The 16,102-nt window shown below is 39.2% G+C and overlaps 3 protein-coding genes across 3 annotated transcripts; 2 read left to right on the top strand and 1 right to left on the bottom strand.

Moving 5' to 3' along the window:
* Positions 1–4,550: 4,550 nt before the first annotated feature.
* On the bottom strand, positions 4,551–6,162 carry LOC106433256 (protein phosphatase 2C 37-like). The gene is made up of 2 exons (XM_048744703.1): positions 5,281–6,162; positions 4,551–5,175 (listed from the first exon to the last, which is right to left on the bottom strand). Exons 1-2 carry the CDS (start codon positions 6,037–6,039, stop codon positions 4,759–4,761), a joined length of 1,176 nt encoding a protein of 391 aa, XP_048600660.1. The 5' UTR covers positions 6,040–6,162; the 3' UTR covers positions 4,551–4,758.
* Positions 6,163–12,248: 6,086 nt separating this feature from the next.
* LOC106433257 (uncharacterized mitochondrial protein AtMg00310-like) lies at positions 12,249–12,791 on the top strand. The gene has a single exon (XM_013874102.1). The coding sequence runs from the start codon at positions 12,249–12,251 to the stop codon at positions 12,789–12,791; it is 543 nt and encodes a 180-aa protein (XP_013729556.1).
* Positions 12,792–13,238: 447 nt separating this feature from the next.
* Positions 13,239–13,991, top strand: LOC106433258. Its single transcript, XM_013874103.1, has 2 exons — positions 13,239–13,466; positions 13,587–13,991. Exons 1-2 carry the CDS (start codon positions 13,239–13,241, stop codon positions 13,989–13,991), a joined length of 633 nt encoding a protein of 210 aa, XP_013729557.1.
* Positions 13,992–16,102: the final 2,111 nt, after the last annotated feature.

The following is a 16,102-nucleotide window of genomic DNA, read 5'->3' as shown; positions in this document are numbered from 1 at the left end:
TTTCTCTTTCTTGGTTTCACAACCAGCAAAATCCAATATCCAAAATTCAAAAAAATAAATAAATAAATAAAACAATCATGATCACCCTAAAGCCAAAATCGTTTTTGATCCTTTGTGATCAGTCAAAATCAGAATAAATGAAATATTAAAACCCATAAATGAAAATCTTTGACCATTGATGTCTGATTTTGAAAACTGAAATTTCTTTTTTTGAAAAACTTTTATGATTGTTTAAATGAAAATCTTTGACCATTGATGTCTGATTTTGAAAACTGAAAAAAAATTTTGAAAAACTTTTATGATTGTTTAAATGAAAATCTTTGACTAAAGTAAATATTTATTTCAAATATTATAAACTATAATCAAGTTTTTAAAATTAGTATCTCATATAATAAATTTTAAATACTTGTTTTGACAACATTTGATTATAAAGTTATAATTTGATCACATAGTTATTATTAAAACCAACCTTGAAATCGATTTTTATGATTGAATTTTATTAGTGATGATTGAAAAATATAAAAACATTTCAAACATTCAAAATCCCCATTGATCATCTTATTATGAATCTTTATTCGTTTATGGATTATTTGATCCAGATGTCGAAAATCAACAATCTTGAGTATGCTGCCCTCAATCTCTCAGGAGACAATTACCTTCAATGGGCACTTGACACCAAGATCATCTTGAAATCCAAAAACCTTGGTGCTTGTATCACTGATGGCAATGAGTCATCTGAGAAGGATAGATACAGTGCGATCTTAATCATACGCCATCACCTTGCTGAAAGTCTCAAAGACCAATACCTCACTGTTGAGAATCCTCTGGAACTTTGGACAGAACTGAAATCCAGATATGATCACCAGAGGACGGTGCTCTTACCAAAGGTCCTATATGATTGGAGGAACCTAAGGATCCAAGACTTTAAGTTTGTGGATGAGTATAACTCGGCTCTATTCAAGATAGTCTCAAAGTTGAAACTGTGTGGAGAGACTATCACTGATGCTGACATGTTAGAGAAGACATTCTCTACATTCCACACTGATGCTGACATGTTAGAGAAGACATTGCTTGTGTGGAATTTAGAGAATGTCTTCTCTAACATGTCAGCATCAGTGATAGTCTCTCCACACAGTTTCAACTTTGAGACTATCTTGAATAGAGCCGAGTTATACTCATCCACAGACTTAAAGTCTTGGATCCTTAGGTTCCTTCAATCATATAGGGCCTTTGGTAAGAGCACCGTCCTCTGGTGATCATATCTGGGTTTCAGTTCTGTCCAAAGTTCCAGAGGATTCTCAACAGTGAGGTATTGGTCTTTGAGACTTTCAGCAAGGTGATGGCGTATGATTAAGATCGCACTGTATCTATCCTTCTCAGATGACTCATTGCCATCAGTGATACAAGCACCAAGGTTTTTGGATTTCAAGATGATCTTGGTGTCAAGTGCCCATTGAAGGTAATTGTCTCCTGAGAGATTGAGGGCAACATACTCAAGATTGTTGATTTTCGACATCTGAATCAAATAATCCATAAAGGGATAAAGATTCATAATAAGATGATCAATGGGGATTTTGAATGTTTGAAATGTTTTTATATTTTTCAATCATCACTAATAAAATTCAATCATAAAAATCGATTTCAAGGTTGGTTTTAATAATAACTATGTGATCAAATGATAACTTTATAATTAAATATTTTCAAAACAAGTATATAAAATTTATTATATGATATAATAATTTTAAAAACTTGATTATAGTTTATAATATTTGAAATAAATATTTACTTTAGTCAAATATTTTCATTTAAACAATCATAAAAGTTTTTCAAAAAAAAATTTCAGTTTTCAAAATCAGACATCAATGGTCAAAGATTTTCATTTAAACAATCATAAAATTTTTTCAAAAAAAAAAATTTCAGTTTTCAAAATCAGACATCAATGGTCAAAGATTTTCATTTATGGGTTTTAATATTTCATTTATTCTGATTTTTACTGATCACAAAGGATCAAAAACAATTTTGGCTTTAGGGTGATCATGATTGTTTTATTTATTTATTTATTATTATTATTATTATTTTTTTTTTTGAATTTTGGATATTGGATTTTGCTGGTTGTGAAACCAAGCAAGAGAAAAAGTTTGATGTGTGTAATGGCCGATTTTATTTGGCAAACATCACATCAGTTTGGATTGAGGATTTTGATGGGGTTTTTGATTAGGCCAGATTATGCATTCATGATTTCACATCTGGTAATTAGGCTAATCAAAGGATTGGATCATGGGTTTTTTTTTTTTAATCTTTCATCAAATCCGGAAACATGGATGACAAAAGGAGAAAGGAGCAGCCGATTTTATGAATGGCTTTTAGCTAAGGGGATTTTCAATCTTTCAATAATTTTGTTTATGATTCAAAAGGTTCTTAGAATCATGATTCATATAGATCATGGATTCAAGATTAATATTTGAGATGATTTTAGATCTACAGATTTTTCTCTTTTATAATATCTATAGATTTCTATTGTTTTATAAGTTTTAGGATTCATATAAAATTCAGATTCATATAGATCTTTATAATCAAAATTCAGATATGTGGTGTTCTTAGATTTTAGGGTTAGATTATTTTACCTTTTCACCACAAGGATTCTGAATTGACCACCTTAAGAGAGAGAGGAAGATGATCCGCGGATAGTGGAGAGAGGTGGAGAAGTGGCCGGCGTGGGGCTGGCCGGAGGAGAGGAGGTCGCCGGCGGAGAGCTTACTCAGGTGGAGAGAGCTTCGTGCTGATAATGTGTTAAGATTTGAGAGAAGGTTTGTGAGAATGTGTTGTATAATCGTTTAAGCGAATACCTTGCCAAAGTAGGCTATAAGAACGACCCTATCAGTCCATGTATTTTTGTAAAGAAGTTTGCAAACAATGGATTTGTTATCATAGCAGTGTATGTTGATGATTTGAACATCATTGGAACCTCTGGAGAAATCGCCCAAACAGTTGAATATCTCAAGAAAGAGTTTGAAATGAAAGACCTAGGTAAAACCAAAGTCTGTTTGGGGTTGCAACTTGAGTACATGAAAGGAGGAATCCTTGTGCATCAAATGACATATACTGAAAAAGTACTGAAGAGATTTTATATGGACCAGGCTCACCCATTGACCAGCTCCATGGTCGTGAGGTCCCTTGATTTGGACACGGACCCATTCGGTCCTAAGAAGGATGATGAGGATGTTCTGGGTCTAGAAGTGCCATACCTTAGTGCCATAGGAGCATTAATGTATTTGGCTAGCTACACTAGACCAGATATATGTTTTGCTGTAAACCTCCTATCAAGATTTAGTTCTTGTCCGACCCAAAGGCACTGTAACGGAATTAAACATATCCTACGTTACCTACAAGGAACTAAGGATTTGGGTCTATTTTATACCAATGAAACCAAAGATGGTTTGGTAGGCTTTGCAGATGCAGGCTACTTATCTGATCCACACCATGGTCGTTCCCAAACTGGTTATGTGTTCACTCATGGTGGTACTGCTATATCATGGCGTTCCATGAAACAAACTATAGCAGCCACTTCATCTAATCACTCAGAAATTCTTGCCATGCATGAGGCAAGTCGTGAATGTGTATGGTTGAGGTCTATGACCCAACACATCCGATCAGATAGTGGAATGGTCAAGGACAATGGTCCGACCATCATATTTGAAGATAATGCTGCTTGCATTGCTCAATTCAAAGACGAGTATATCAAAGGTGACCGAACCAAACATATTCTACCCAAGTTCTTCTTTACTCATGAGTTGCAGAAAGCTGGAGAGGTCAACGTCCTTCAGATCCGGTCTAGTGAGAACTCAGCCGATCTCTTCACCAAGTCATTGCCCACCAGCACATTCAGGAAGCTCACGCAGCAGATTGGCATGCGAAGACTCAAGGACCTTCAGTGATGTCCAAATCAGGGGGAGTAATGTGTGTTGTACTCTTTTTCCTTTCTCTGGTTTCCCTTTTACCACATTGGGTTTTGGGTTTTCCGGGAGAAGTTTTAATGATGCAACATTAGCATGTTACAAGTCCTATATGGTTATGGCATCTAAGGGGGAGTGTTATGAATCATGAAGTGGATGGTCTATAACCTAGATTATACAAGTTTAAGACTAGAGTCCATTGGAAGTTTACATCCAGCCACATGGAAGACCAACCTTAGTCTTTATGAGTTTGACCATGTCATTATGTAGAGTATTTTTGTAATCAATTATCCCTTTGACTCTACCTTGTATGAATCACTATATATAGTGGTGTAAGCAATAAGAAATATACAACACATTCTCACAAACATTCTCTCAAATCTTAACACATATTTTATATTTCCAATGTATTTTTTGTCAACTAATAATGAAAAATTGTGAAGTTCAAAAATATTAATTGCATTTTTTAAAATTTTATTGGTTTAGAAATATAGAAAATATAAAATTACGTATTTATAGCTAAATTTTAATATGTTTTATTAAAAAGTGCGAAAATTCTAATACATAATTTTTTTAAGAATAGGAAATGAGAGAGTATTTGCTAAACAAATAATATGATAAATTAAAATTAAACAATGTAACATTTTAATCAGCTCTTTTTCTTCCCAAGCCTGAACTAAGAGCAGATTAAAAACCTAAAACAAGAGAAAACTAAAGTAGAAAAATAATAAAATCAACAAAAATTACAATTAGCTATGTAACAATTTATCTAGTCTATTGCTAATTATAGCACTAATTAAGATACTCAATTATTCCTTCTTTTCCTCAAGTCAACCACAACAACGCTCACGTTATCAGAGCTCTGTCTCGCCAGAGCCAGCTTCGTCAATAGCAACGCCGCATCGGAGCACGCGTTGTGCGCCGTATCAGAATCTCCTCCTCCTTCCGCCACCTCAGCACCTTTAAGACACATGCGAGCCACGCCACACGCCGTCTCGTTCGTCACAACGTCCCAGAGTCCATCACTCGCCAGAATCAAACACTCGTCATCCTCTGTTCGATCCGTTACGGTTACTTCCGGATCCGGAATCACATACGGTTTCAAGTAGTTATCACCAATAGCTCTCGACATGGCGAGAACTCCTAGGACCCTAGCTCCGTCCCAGTAGATAACCCGCCCGCCCGCTTCCTGGATCCGATTCAATTCATCGGGTCGATCCGGCTGTTACATCAACAATAATAACAAACTCTTAAAAATTGCGATCTAGATATATTTTATAAACAGTGGTTCAAAAAAAAAAAGGTATTTTATAAAGTTTTAACTAACCTTATGATCTGAAGAGAGAGGGATGGCGAGAACGTTACGGCAAAGCACGGCGCGAGAGTCGCCGCAATTAGATACGACGATCTTCTCCGGCGTGACGACGGACACGACGGCGGTGGATCCAACGGCGTCCCATTGAGGAGACTGCAATTCGCATCGGCATGAGCTCTTCGCGCTCCGGCTTGCATCTCGCTGGCTCACTTCTCTATCCATCTTCTGGAAGCTCTTCGCCATCGTCTCCTTCCACTCGTTATCGGAGGCCATAGCTTCAACCTCGTGCTTGACTATCTCATGCAACCGCTCTCTGCACTTCTCCGCGACGTGAGAGCAGCCGTGGCCGTCGAACACGCCGTAGAAGTGAATATCCTCGGAGTTTCTCCGGAGAAGCGAAGGATGAAGAGATACGGCGTCTTCCATGTCTCTCCTCTTCCCGCAAACCGACGTCGTACCGATCTTAGGCGCATCGGAGAAGAAAGAGCTCCCTGCCTCCTCCGTGGCGGAGCTAGAAATCGAATTTGATTTCGTAACCGCTGATCCCGCCTTCATATTCGATTCCAGATCCGGTAACGTCGGAACGAGAGACGGTGTCTCACGCTTCTGACGTTTACGGCAGGTTTCAAGCGGAGGAGCGACGGCGGATTTGGCGACGATCTTGATCGACGGGAGTAGATCCAACCTCCGTTTGAGAGAAGTCCGAGTAACGGAATCAGCCGGTGCCGCCGGTTCACTCTCCCCAACAACACCACAGCAAATCCCAGCCATGTGATCAAAAATAAACAAGCAAGATACAATCACTGAGATGAAGAGAGAGAGGTATATAAGAAGATGCAATGGGATTTAAAAAAACGAAAGGTTTGATTTAAAAAGAAAAGGGGAAGAACAGAGACGAGGAAAAAAAAAAGGTTCCGCACGTAATTTATACAATCTCTGCCGTTCATTCTTCTTTTTCGCTCTTTGCGATCTATACACGTGTGCCGTTTTCTTTTGAATACGCCGTTAACGTGGCCCAATCAGAGCGCGACTCTTTTTAACGGTAACGACCGGCCTTTCTTGACACGCATGTGGTCCACCCCTTCGTTATATTTTTGTTTATTTCTTTAGTGTTTATTTATTTTTTAAATACAATACGTTGTTAGTTAAATACTTATAAATCACAGGTCAACAAGAATGGAAGTGTGAATCTTTTTTACTGGTTGACAAAAAAAGAATCTTTTTTTACTGACTTATACTCTTTTTGTCAACTTTTTCATAAAATAATTACGAACCAATAACCACTCTGAGATACATGTATTAGAGTCTTTAGTAATTAAAGAAGAGTATATACTACTATGTGTTAGAAGCTTTTTCTAAGCGTTCGAATGTTTACATTTGAATAAACACGAACAAAGACGACCTTCTGTTAGTAATTACTCATCGTTTACTTCGACGAGGTTTGAAGACTTGATTATACACGCTACGGCCTCTATCTATCAAAGAGAAGGGTCTTCGTCTTCCAAACCTTAGATCGTGTTTACAAAATCATTACACATAATAGAAATTAGGACAAATAATCGAAACAAACAAAGTTCGAGGAATAGGAACACGATTAAACCTATATGCCATGATCTGCCGTAGTAATGAGTAGATCTATCTTCAGAAATCCTTTTTGTGAAACAATCATAGGCGTGTCTGTAAATCTCGCTAGAACAACAGATAGCACCGACGAAGAGATCGGTAGAAGTTCTCAAAGTTTCTACGGAAAAAAAAAACACATAGAAGGCAGATGGTTTCTGTTTTCTTCCCGGAAAAAATATTCAATGGGCCTTCATTTGTTTTTTAGGTCCACTATTGTTTGGGTTACAAATGATACTAATTTAAATATCACAACCAAATGGCTCAAATCAATTCATCTAATTATGCTTTGTTGATATAATTACGAGAGATATATATTTTTGTGGTTACTTTTCCAATTGGTTTATAGTTGCTATCATATTTATTTTTACTAAAACCTACATAAACAAAACTTAAAAATATGATATAAATCACAAAATTTAATTTTTCTTCTTTAATAAAACTATTAAACCTCAACTAAATCCTCTAATATTATACACTTTATGTTTAGTTTACCAAGCAAAACAAAATTATTACAAAATAAGAAGAATAAAACCTCATACTTTATAAATGTACACTAAACAAAATAAACAAGATACACTAATGTCAAAACTCAATAACATATGAAACACTAACATGAATGATTTTAAAACTACGAAAAACATTTGATTACATCGGACATGCATCCGCGCGGGCGTGCGGGTCAAAAGCTAGTTAGTAATTAAAGAAGAGTATATACTACTATGTGTTAGAAGCTTTTTCTAAGCGTTCGAATGTTTACAACCGCTCCGCCCCGCCCCGCAGTTAACAGTAACAAATTTTTTTACATATACCATATATCTATACGTTTTTATAACTGTTAAAATCGCACCGCAGTTGAACCGCTTGTCCCGCACCGCTCAAAGCGCAGTCACCATTCGGAGCCTAAGTGTTAAATGTATGTAGTATGTAGAGGTAGAAGATTATATGCTAGGCGTTAAATATAGCTATACAATGATTTATATACATAGAGATTCAAAATACTCTCACTATATTTTGAGAAAGACAATATATTTTGAGATATTTCAGCTCATTCAAACGCGTTGTCCATGCAAATTTAATTATACTTATTTCAGAAAGAAAATTCAGAATATATTTTGAGATATTTCTAAAAATGTTTGCGAAATCTCTTTGTCGACCAAACAAAGAATGCTTGAGATATTTTGGGTTCGTATTGACGACTGATTTAAAGTATTTTTATTTGTTTACGATTTCTCCGATGCTTAGTCGATGTAAGTGTTGGATATTCGACACGTAGTAATGTTCGTCTCCCACTTGTGCTCAGATTCCACTAGCAACACTGATTCACCACTCACGAAGATGTGTATACGACCACGTCTATGTATGCGCCGTCGTATAACTACAAAGAAAATACACAATTAATTAATATCTAAGAAGATCATACAAATGAACTATACAGAGTGTGTACAAATTGCTCAGCAAAGACCCTCAAAATACGAGAACTGATATAGAAAAGGTTACAGAAACCTAACGGCGACGGCGGCTTCGCTAGGGTTTTCGATACATCTTGGCATCGATCTGCATCTTCAAATCCGTTAACCCAGCAAGAGAGACCACATTCAGCTCGGAGATCTCAATCCCTTAGCTGTTCATTAGGCCTTTGTGGCTTCGTTGATTTTCTTCCAGTTTTCGCAGGGGAGTTAGGAGGTTTCAAATCTATTCTCTCAGGTTTCAACCGGTGGCCTAAATCTGAGGAAGCATCTTCTCTAAGGTTCATCTGCGCAGATCTGAGGAAGTTTTTTCTTCTAAAGTTAATCTACGCAGATCTGATAACCCATTAGGCCTGTGTGGCTTCTTTGAGTGTATTAGTGCAGTTGGCTCGGCAGGAAGTATGAATTGACAGAGGAAGAAGAAAGAAATGTCGCTCCTGGAGGAGCTACGAGATCTAGAACTGTTGGAAGTAGGCGAGATGGTAGACATCCCTGAGCTAGAAAATGAAGATCTCATTGAGGAAAACTCTCTAAGTGTGGTGGTTAGATGCCTAAACCCAACAGTCCATAAGGTGGGTGGGATAGTGAAGGCACTTCCTCCAATTTGGGGGTTAGAAGATAGAGTTCGAGGCATAAGCGTTGGGGAGAACATGGCTCAGTTCATCTTCAACTATAACAGTGATCTGCATCACGTCTTAACCAGGGGTCCATGGTTTGTGAATGGGTGGATTGTTGCTATGGACCAGTGGCTCCCGAACCCTGGTCCAGAGTTTCTCCATCGAATACCCTTCTGGGTTAGAATCAGAGGAATCCCAATCCATCTCCTGAAGAAACAAGCTGTGGAAAGTCTGATGGGGCATTTGGGAAAGGTGGAGAAGGTAGAGCTACATGCTAAGAACTCATCATCGGTGGAATTCGTTAGAGCTCTGGTCCGGATAAACACCGAGGAACCGCTCCAGTTTAGAAGAACTGCTCGCTTCAAATCATGAGAGATCATTCCCACAGAGCTGGAGTATGAAAAGCTTATCAAAGTCTGCTTCTTATTCAGAAGGCTTACTCATGACCAAACAAAATGTCCCTTCAACGCTGGTCTGAATCCAGATTAAGAGGACTGTAGGAGACAATTAAGAACGGAATCTCGGGAAGATATGTTGTCAGGCAGGAGGAAACACCAGAGTGTGAAATCGAGAATCCACAACCCTGCGAAAGGGATTGAAATCAGACAGCCTCCAGTACGATCCGCCCCAGTGCAGCGATAGAAGGTAAACACCACAGTTGCAAGGCAGGATAAAGGAAAAGGAAAGCGGGTCAGATCTTCTGCTATTCAGATGTGAAAGCAGAAAGAAGTCACAAGCGGTAGAGAAGGCCCCATCTTTTCAAAAAGCTCTGGCGAATCGTCGGTTCCCTTCCATAGAGAGAATTCCTTTCAAAAGAAGAATTGCAGTCCTGGTCGAATCCGAGAAGCAAGATCATCAGGCGCAAGCCAGGAGTCTCCATCTATTTTTCAAAGGCTAGGAGATGCTGCTTTTGACTCTACACAAGAAGCAAGGTCGACTAAAGGAAGTAGAAGTCCTCCCTCAGTGTTCGAATGACTTGGCTGTCAGGCTCTCAGTTCATCTGAAAAGAAGAGGAAGACGGCTGGGATATCAACTTCGAAAAGGAGAAGACTAAGTGGCAGTGATGATAGAAGAGTTAAGAAAGCCAAGGTTGACACTTTGGATGATCACTCTACTCCTCCATCCGTATTTCAAAGGCTTGGATCAAACAATAGAGGTTCCAGTGGAAGAGGCTCGTCTGGTGCAAAAAATTCATCTGAGTTAAATCATTATGCTCATGTGGCAGCAAGAGCTCCCATCCATTCTGCCCTAGAGGTAGCACTGGTAAGTGGAGACAACATTGAAGAAGGGTTGATGGTTAATTCCAACCCTTCAACTCAATTATGAGGATATTGAGCTGGAACTGTTAGGGGGTGGGAAATACTCCTACAGTTCGACATCTACAGGAAATACTTGGTCAGTATTTTCCTGAGATAATATTCCTCAGTGAGACCAAAAAGAAAAGGTGGTACATAGAAGGTTTAGTAGAGAAGTTGGGCTTCCACGATGTACTCACAGTGGAACCGCGAGGCAGGAGTGGAGGCCTTGCAGTGCTTTGGAAAAGCTCATGCTCGGTGAAAATCTTGCAGGCAAGATTTGGAAGTGAGATGGAAGGATAAAGCATTCTTCCTTACATGTGTGTATGGGGAGCCAATTAAGGACCGGAGAAGTGACGTTTGGGAGAGGCTGACAAGGATTGGTATTGAGAGGAATGGTCCTTGGATCTTAACTGGAGATTTTAATGAGATGGTGGACCAGTCGGATAAAATATGAGGAGCATTGAGATAAGAAACCGAGGGGAGAGAGTTCAGACAAATGCTCCATGCCTGTGTTTTTGGGAGCTCAAACACAAAGGCTACAAATTGTCCTGGGCAGGTACATGGTACAATGAGTTAGTGCAATGCCGTCTAGACAGATCAGTAGCAAATCAAGAACACTAAGTTCTTTCACGCGGTGACCAAAAACAAGAGAGCACAAAACAAGATTCAGAGTCTTCTCGATGAGCAAGACAAGGAATGGTTCGCGGAGGAGAACTTGGGGAAAGTAGTAGAGGAATACTTCAAACTGTTGTTCTCTTCTGAAGATGCTGGAGTGGAAATGAGTGACTGGGCTAATATAAATCTGATCGTTACTGGAGAACTAAACGAGAATCTAATGAGACCAGTCACACGTGAGGAAGTAAAGCAGGCGGTTTTCGACATTAACCCACAAAAGTGCCCTAGCCCGGATGGTATGAGTGGGTATCTATTCCAGCATTTCTGGAAAACAATGGCAGAGGATCTTACTCGGATGGTGTAGGAGGTGTTTAAAAATGGCAAGCTGGAGGAAGGAATGAATAGCACCAACATATGTCTACTCCCCAAGAAGCTTAACGCCAAGAAACTATCAGAATACATGTCGATTAGCTTATGCAATGTTGCGTATAAGATCGTGACGAAGCTGCTGGCAAAAAGACTAAAGAAGATACTACCCAGCCTGATTTCTGATACGCAAGCAACATTTGTAGAAGGAAGACTGATCTCCGACAACATCCTCGTGGTGCATGAACTCCTTCACGCTCTGAATTCCAACAACAAGTGCTCAAGTGAGCACATTGCTATCAAGACAGATATATTAAAAGCGTATGATCGTGTGGAATGGTCATTTCTAGAGAAAACAATGAAAACTTTGGGATTCTCAGAGGAGTGGTGTCGACTCATTATGGCATGTGTAACGTCAGTCCAGTATCAGGTGCTTATCAATGGGTCTCTTTATGGAGATATCAGACCAACGAGGGGCATTAGACAATGGGACCCACTGTCCCCCTATCTATTTGTAATCTGCACAGAGATGTTGGTCCAAACACTGAAGAGGGCTGAAGGTAGAGGCCTTATCACAGGTTTAAAAGTGGCAAGAGGAGCCCCTGCAGTCTCACACCTGTTGTTTATGGACGACAGTATCTTGTACTGTCAGCAAAACGAAGAGGAGCTAAATCAGATAACTAGGATTCTGCAGCAGGTATAGTCTCGCGTCTGGTCAGCGGGTAAACTACCAAAAGTCTAGCATCTATTTTGGTAAAAACATCCCGGGAGAAAGAAGAGAGGAGATCAAATTAAAATTGAAGATGGAACAGGAAGGTGGAGAGGGTATCTACTTGGGCCTGCCTGAGTCTTTCAGAGGCTCAAGGGTCTCACTTCTTAGCTTTCTGAAGGAGAGAGTGAACTAGAAGGTCCATGGATGGCAGAACAAATTTCTCTCACCGGGTGGAAAGGAGGTGCTACTAAAGGCCATTGCTTTGGCTCTACCGACATACACAATGGCGTGCTTCATGTTGCCTAAGACTGTATGCAAACAGATCGTCTCCATAATGGCTGACTTTTGGTGGAGAAACAACAAGGATTCCAGAGGAATGCATTGGAAGAGCTGGGAGTATCTAAGTAAACCCAAGACTGAGGGAAGGCTAGGTTTTAAAGATCTCCAGTCTTTCAACCTAGCTCTCTTAGGTAAGCAGCTCTGGAGATTAATGACCCGTGGCGATACTCTTTTAGCGAAGGTGTTCAAGAGCAGATACTTTCGGGACACAGATGCTCTCAACGCCCCATTAGGATCACGCCCTTCATATGCTTGGAGAAACATCCATGCGGCACAAAGGTTGATTAAGCAAGGTGCGAGAGTGGTGATAGGAAACGACAGAAACACAAACGTATGGAGTGAGAAGTGGTTAGGGAGCAAGCCTGCGAAAATGGTCCAAGCCGTTAAGAGAAGTTGCTCTCCATCTCAGCAAGGGTTATTAGCAAATATGAAGGTCAGTGAGCTAATGCTAGATAATGGTCGAGAATGGAACCTGAGGATGATTTAACAGATGTGTCTCGAAGAAGACTTGGCGCAAATCAAAGCTATCCAACCCTGTGGTATAGATTGTGAGGATACCTACACTTGGGACTATACAAGGCAAGGTTATTACACAGTCAAATCTGGGTATTGGGTCTAAATGAATATCATCAATGCAGCATATCGCCAACAAGAAGTGATTCAACCAAGCTTAGACGACCTCTATCAAAGGGTCTGGAAGATGGATACAAGTCCTAAGGTTCAACACTTCTTATGGCGGTGTCTTAGCAATTCCTTACCAATGGATGATAATATGTGGAACCGCCATATGGCTAAGGATGGAAGTTACCGCTGTATGATTACTGAAGGGACAATAAACCATCTATTATTTACCTGTGCGTATGCAAGATTGGTGTGGGCGGTCTCTCCCATTCAGCTATCAGTTCAATCATTCACTCGCTAGGAAGAGGGCGAAATGTCAGACTCCTTATATTCAAACTTTTACCGAGTGCTGAACTTAAACTATGAGCACGCCAAGGAAGAAGCACATGATCAGTTAGGCCCCTGGCTGCTATGGAGAATTTGGAAGAACAGAAACGAGTTTCTTTATAAAGGCAAGGATTATGACGCTCCAAGCACGGTAAGGAAGGCAAGAGAGGACATGGAGGAATGGAGATCGAGAAAAAAGGCTGAAGTGAGTGAGGTTAAAAATCCTATAAGAACTCCCATGACTGAAAAATGGAAACCACCACCACAGAATTGGATAAAATGTAATACTGATGGAGCTTGGAGAAAAGACAGTGAGTCGTGTGGTGTGGGCTAGGTGAGTAGAGATCACAATGGGAATCTTTTATGGACATGTGCTAGAGAACTTCCAACGCTAGGTTCGCAGATAGAAGTTGAAGCTGAGGCGATCAGATGGGCAGTACGTATTCTTGGGGGTTTCAGTTACCAACATGTGATTGTGGAAACTGATTCTCTGGAGCTGACGAAGATGATAAATGGCATTGAAGCCCCATGGCCAAAGTTGAGACCGATCATACAAGACATATCGAATCTGCTGGCAACGAAGAAAGCGTATAGGGTCGAGTTCTTTCCCCGGAGTGGTAATAAAGTAGCAGATAGGATAGCAAATGAGTCTTTGACATTTATGTCTCATATCCCTAAGTTGTATTCTATTATGCCTGTGTGGTTAAGTTCACTGTTGGAGGCTGAAAAGCCTTTGTAACGATGATCTTATTTGGTTAATGAAGAGTAGTTGTTGAGCCAAAAAAAAAAAAGACCCTCAAAATACAAGTTTGGAGATAAAGATTACTTAGAGCTTCAGTGACAAAAAAAAAAATTACTTAGAGCATCTCTAATTCTATTTTATTCCTTCTAAAATAAAGTTTAGAGTAAAAAAGTTCAAAAAAAACTCGATGAAATGTGTTTTCAGAATTGATTTTAAAAATATAATTTGAGATAAAAAATTTCCATGCTGTCTTTTTTTCTGTCTTGGTTCTTACTTACGTGATCACAAAGTATGTATAGTAGATGAGATCAATCGATTATTTGTTGGGGAATTGTTAGATATAAAGATAAAAAATCACAAGTGTAAGTTTTGTAGTGAACTGAAGAGCATTGGTTCGCGTAAATAAAGATCTGCTGAAAAAGGTTTTGGTAGTGCAGAGGAATTCTGGTGAAGAGGAAACTAATTAAAGTATTATTAGTCCTCCTCCTCTGAAAATCATAACTAAAAAATCCAAAACGTTATATCTGTTACGAAAGTAAACAAAAGCAGCGCCGAAATGTTTGAATATATAAAAAGATGTGGGGCCCGCTGTACTATTTGCACAGTGAATTCTTCTTCTATATAAACGATCGTTTCGATCGTTTATAAACTACACCTCAACCTTCTCTTCTCTCTTTAATAAACTCTTTCTATCAGTGTTGTTAATTCTACGGGTATAAATTTTGCCCTTATTTAAATTTCCGCGATACAAATAAATTCCAGTTCTTTTTATAACACGTTATCAGCACGATCACTCTGCGATTCGAAATACAAATGGCAAAAATCGAGAAACTTCAGTTTCCGGCATTGGAAGTAACTGGGACAAACTACACGGCATGGGTTACAAACATGGAGCTTCATCTAGATTCCGAGGAAATACTCGGAACAATAAAAGATGACAATATATCAACCTCTCATGAAAAGGCTAAGGCCGTAATATTTCTGAGAAGGCATCTAGATGAAAATCTTACGCATGATTATGCGAGAACCAAAGATCCCTTAGATCTTTGGAAAGCTCTGAAGGAGAGGTTTGATAACCAAAGAAAAATTACTCTCCCCCATGCGCTTGATGAGTGGAAAAATCTACGATTTCAAGATTTTGAAAAAGTGGAAACGTACAATTCCGCTATATTGAGAATAGCGGCGCAATTAGATTATTGCGGTAAGCCTGTCTCGGAAGCGGAAATGCTCGAGAAAACTTACCAAACGTTCCACAAAAATCATTATGTTCTACAAGAACAATATAGAAATTGTGGGTATACGAGGTTCTCTGAACTCGTTGTGGCGCTTATGATAGCGGAGAGAAATAATGAACTCCTCATTAAAAACCACAATGCCCGACCCACGGGAACCAAAGCATTTCCTGAGGTAAATGCAACGGATATAAAAAATCCGGAAAAAGGAAATTATTCCTATCGTGGGCGTGGTCGTGGCCGTGGTCACAATCGTGGTTTTGGTCGTGGTCGTGGTTATCGATTTAACCGCAACCATGAAAGGAGTAACAACCCAAGAGGAAGGGGATCCAACACATGGAATCGATCTGATCGGGTAAAAGGGAAAGAAACCCAAGAAAACCCTACTCATAAAAATGAGAACGTCTGTTACAGATGTGGATCGAAGGGACACTGGTCTCAAGTATGTCGAACTCCTCGGCATCTATGCCAATTGTACCAAGAATCTATTAAAGGCAAGGCAAAGGAAGTAAATCTCAATGAACACCTTGTGGGTACAACATCGACATACCTCGAATCCTCTGACTTTATGGGAGATTTCGACGAGGCCACTCATCAAAATATTTGAAGTGCTTGTACTGATCAAGCTTAATAATGCCTAGTGATGCCATAAAATATTATGTATTTCACTTTCAGAATAATGTTGTATTTCAAAATATCTAATGTATAATTATTGTGTACTTGTTATTGATGCATAATATGTTTACTTATGAAAGTTTATTTTCTTTATTGATATTAACTGTGTGTTACAGAAATGGATAAGAAAGCAAATGGAACAACAACTAAACAAATTGGTAGAGAAGTTTGCATACCAGATAGTGGCACAACGCACACTAT

Source organism: Brassica napus, chromosome C1 (genome assembly GCF_020379485.1).
Source record: "Brassica napus cultivar Da-Ae chromosome C1, Da-Ae, whole genome shotgun sequence".
NCBI lineage: Eukaryota > Viridiplantae > Streptophyta > Magnoliopsida > Brassicales > Brassicaceae > Brassica > Brassica napus.
Note: the sequence above shows the minus strand (reverse complement) of the source record. Positions and strands in the feature narration are given on the sequence as shown.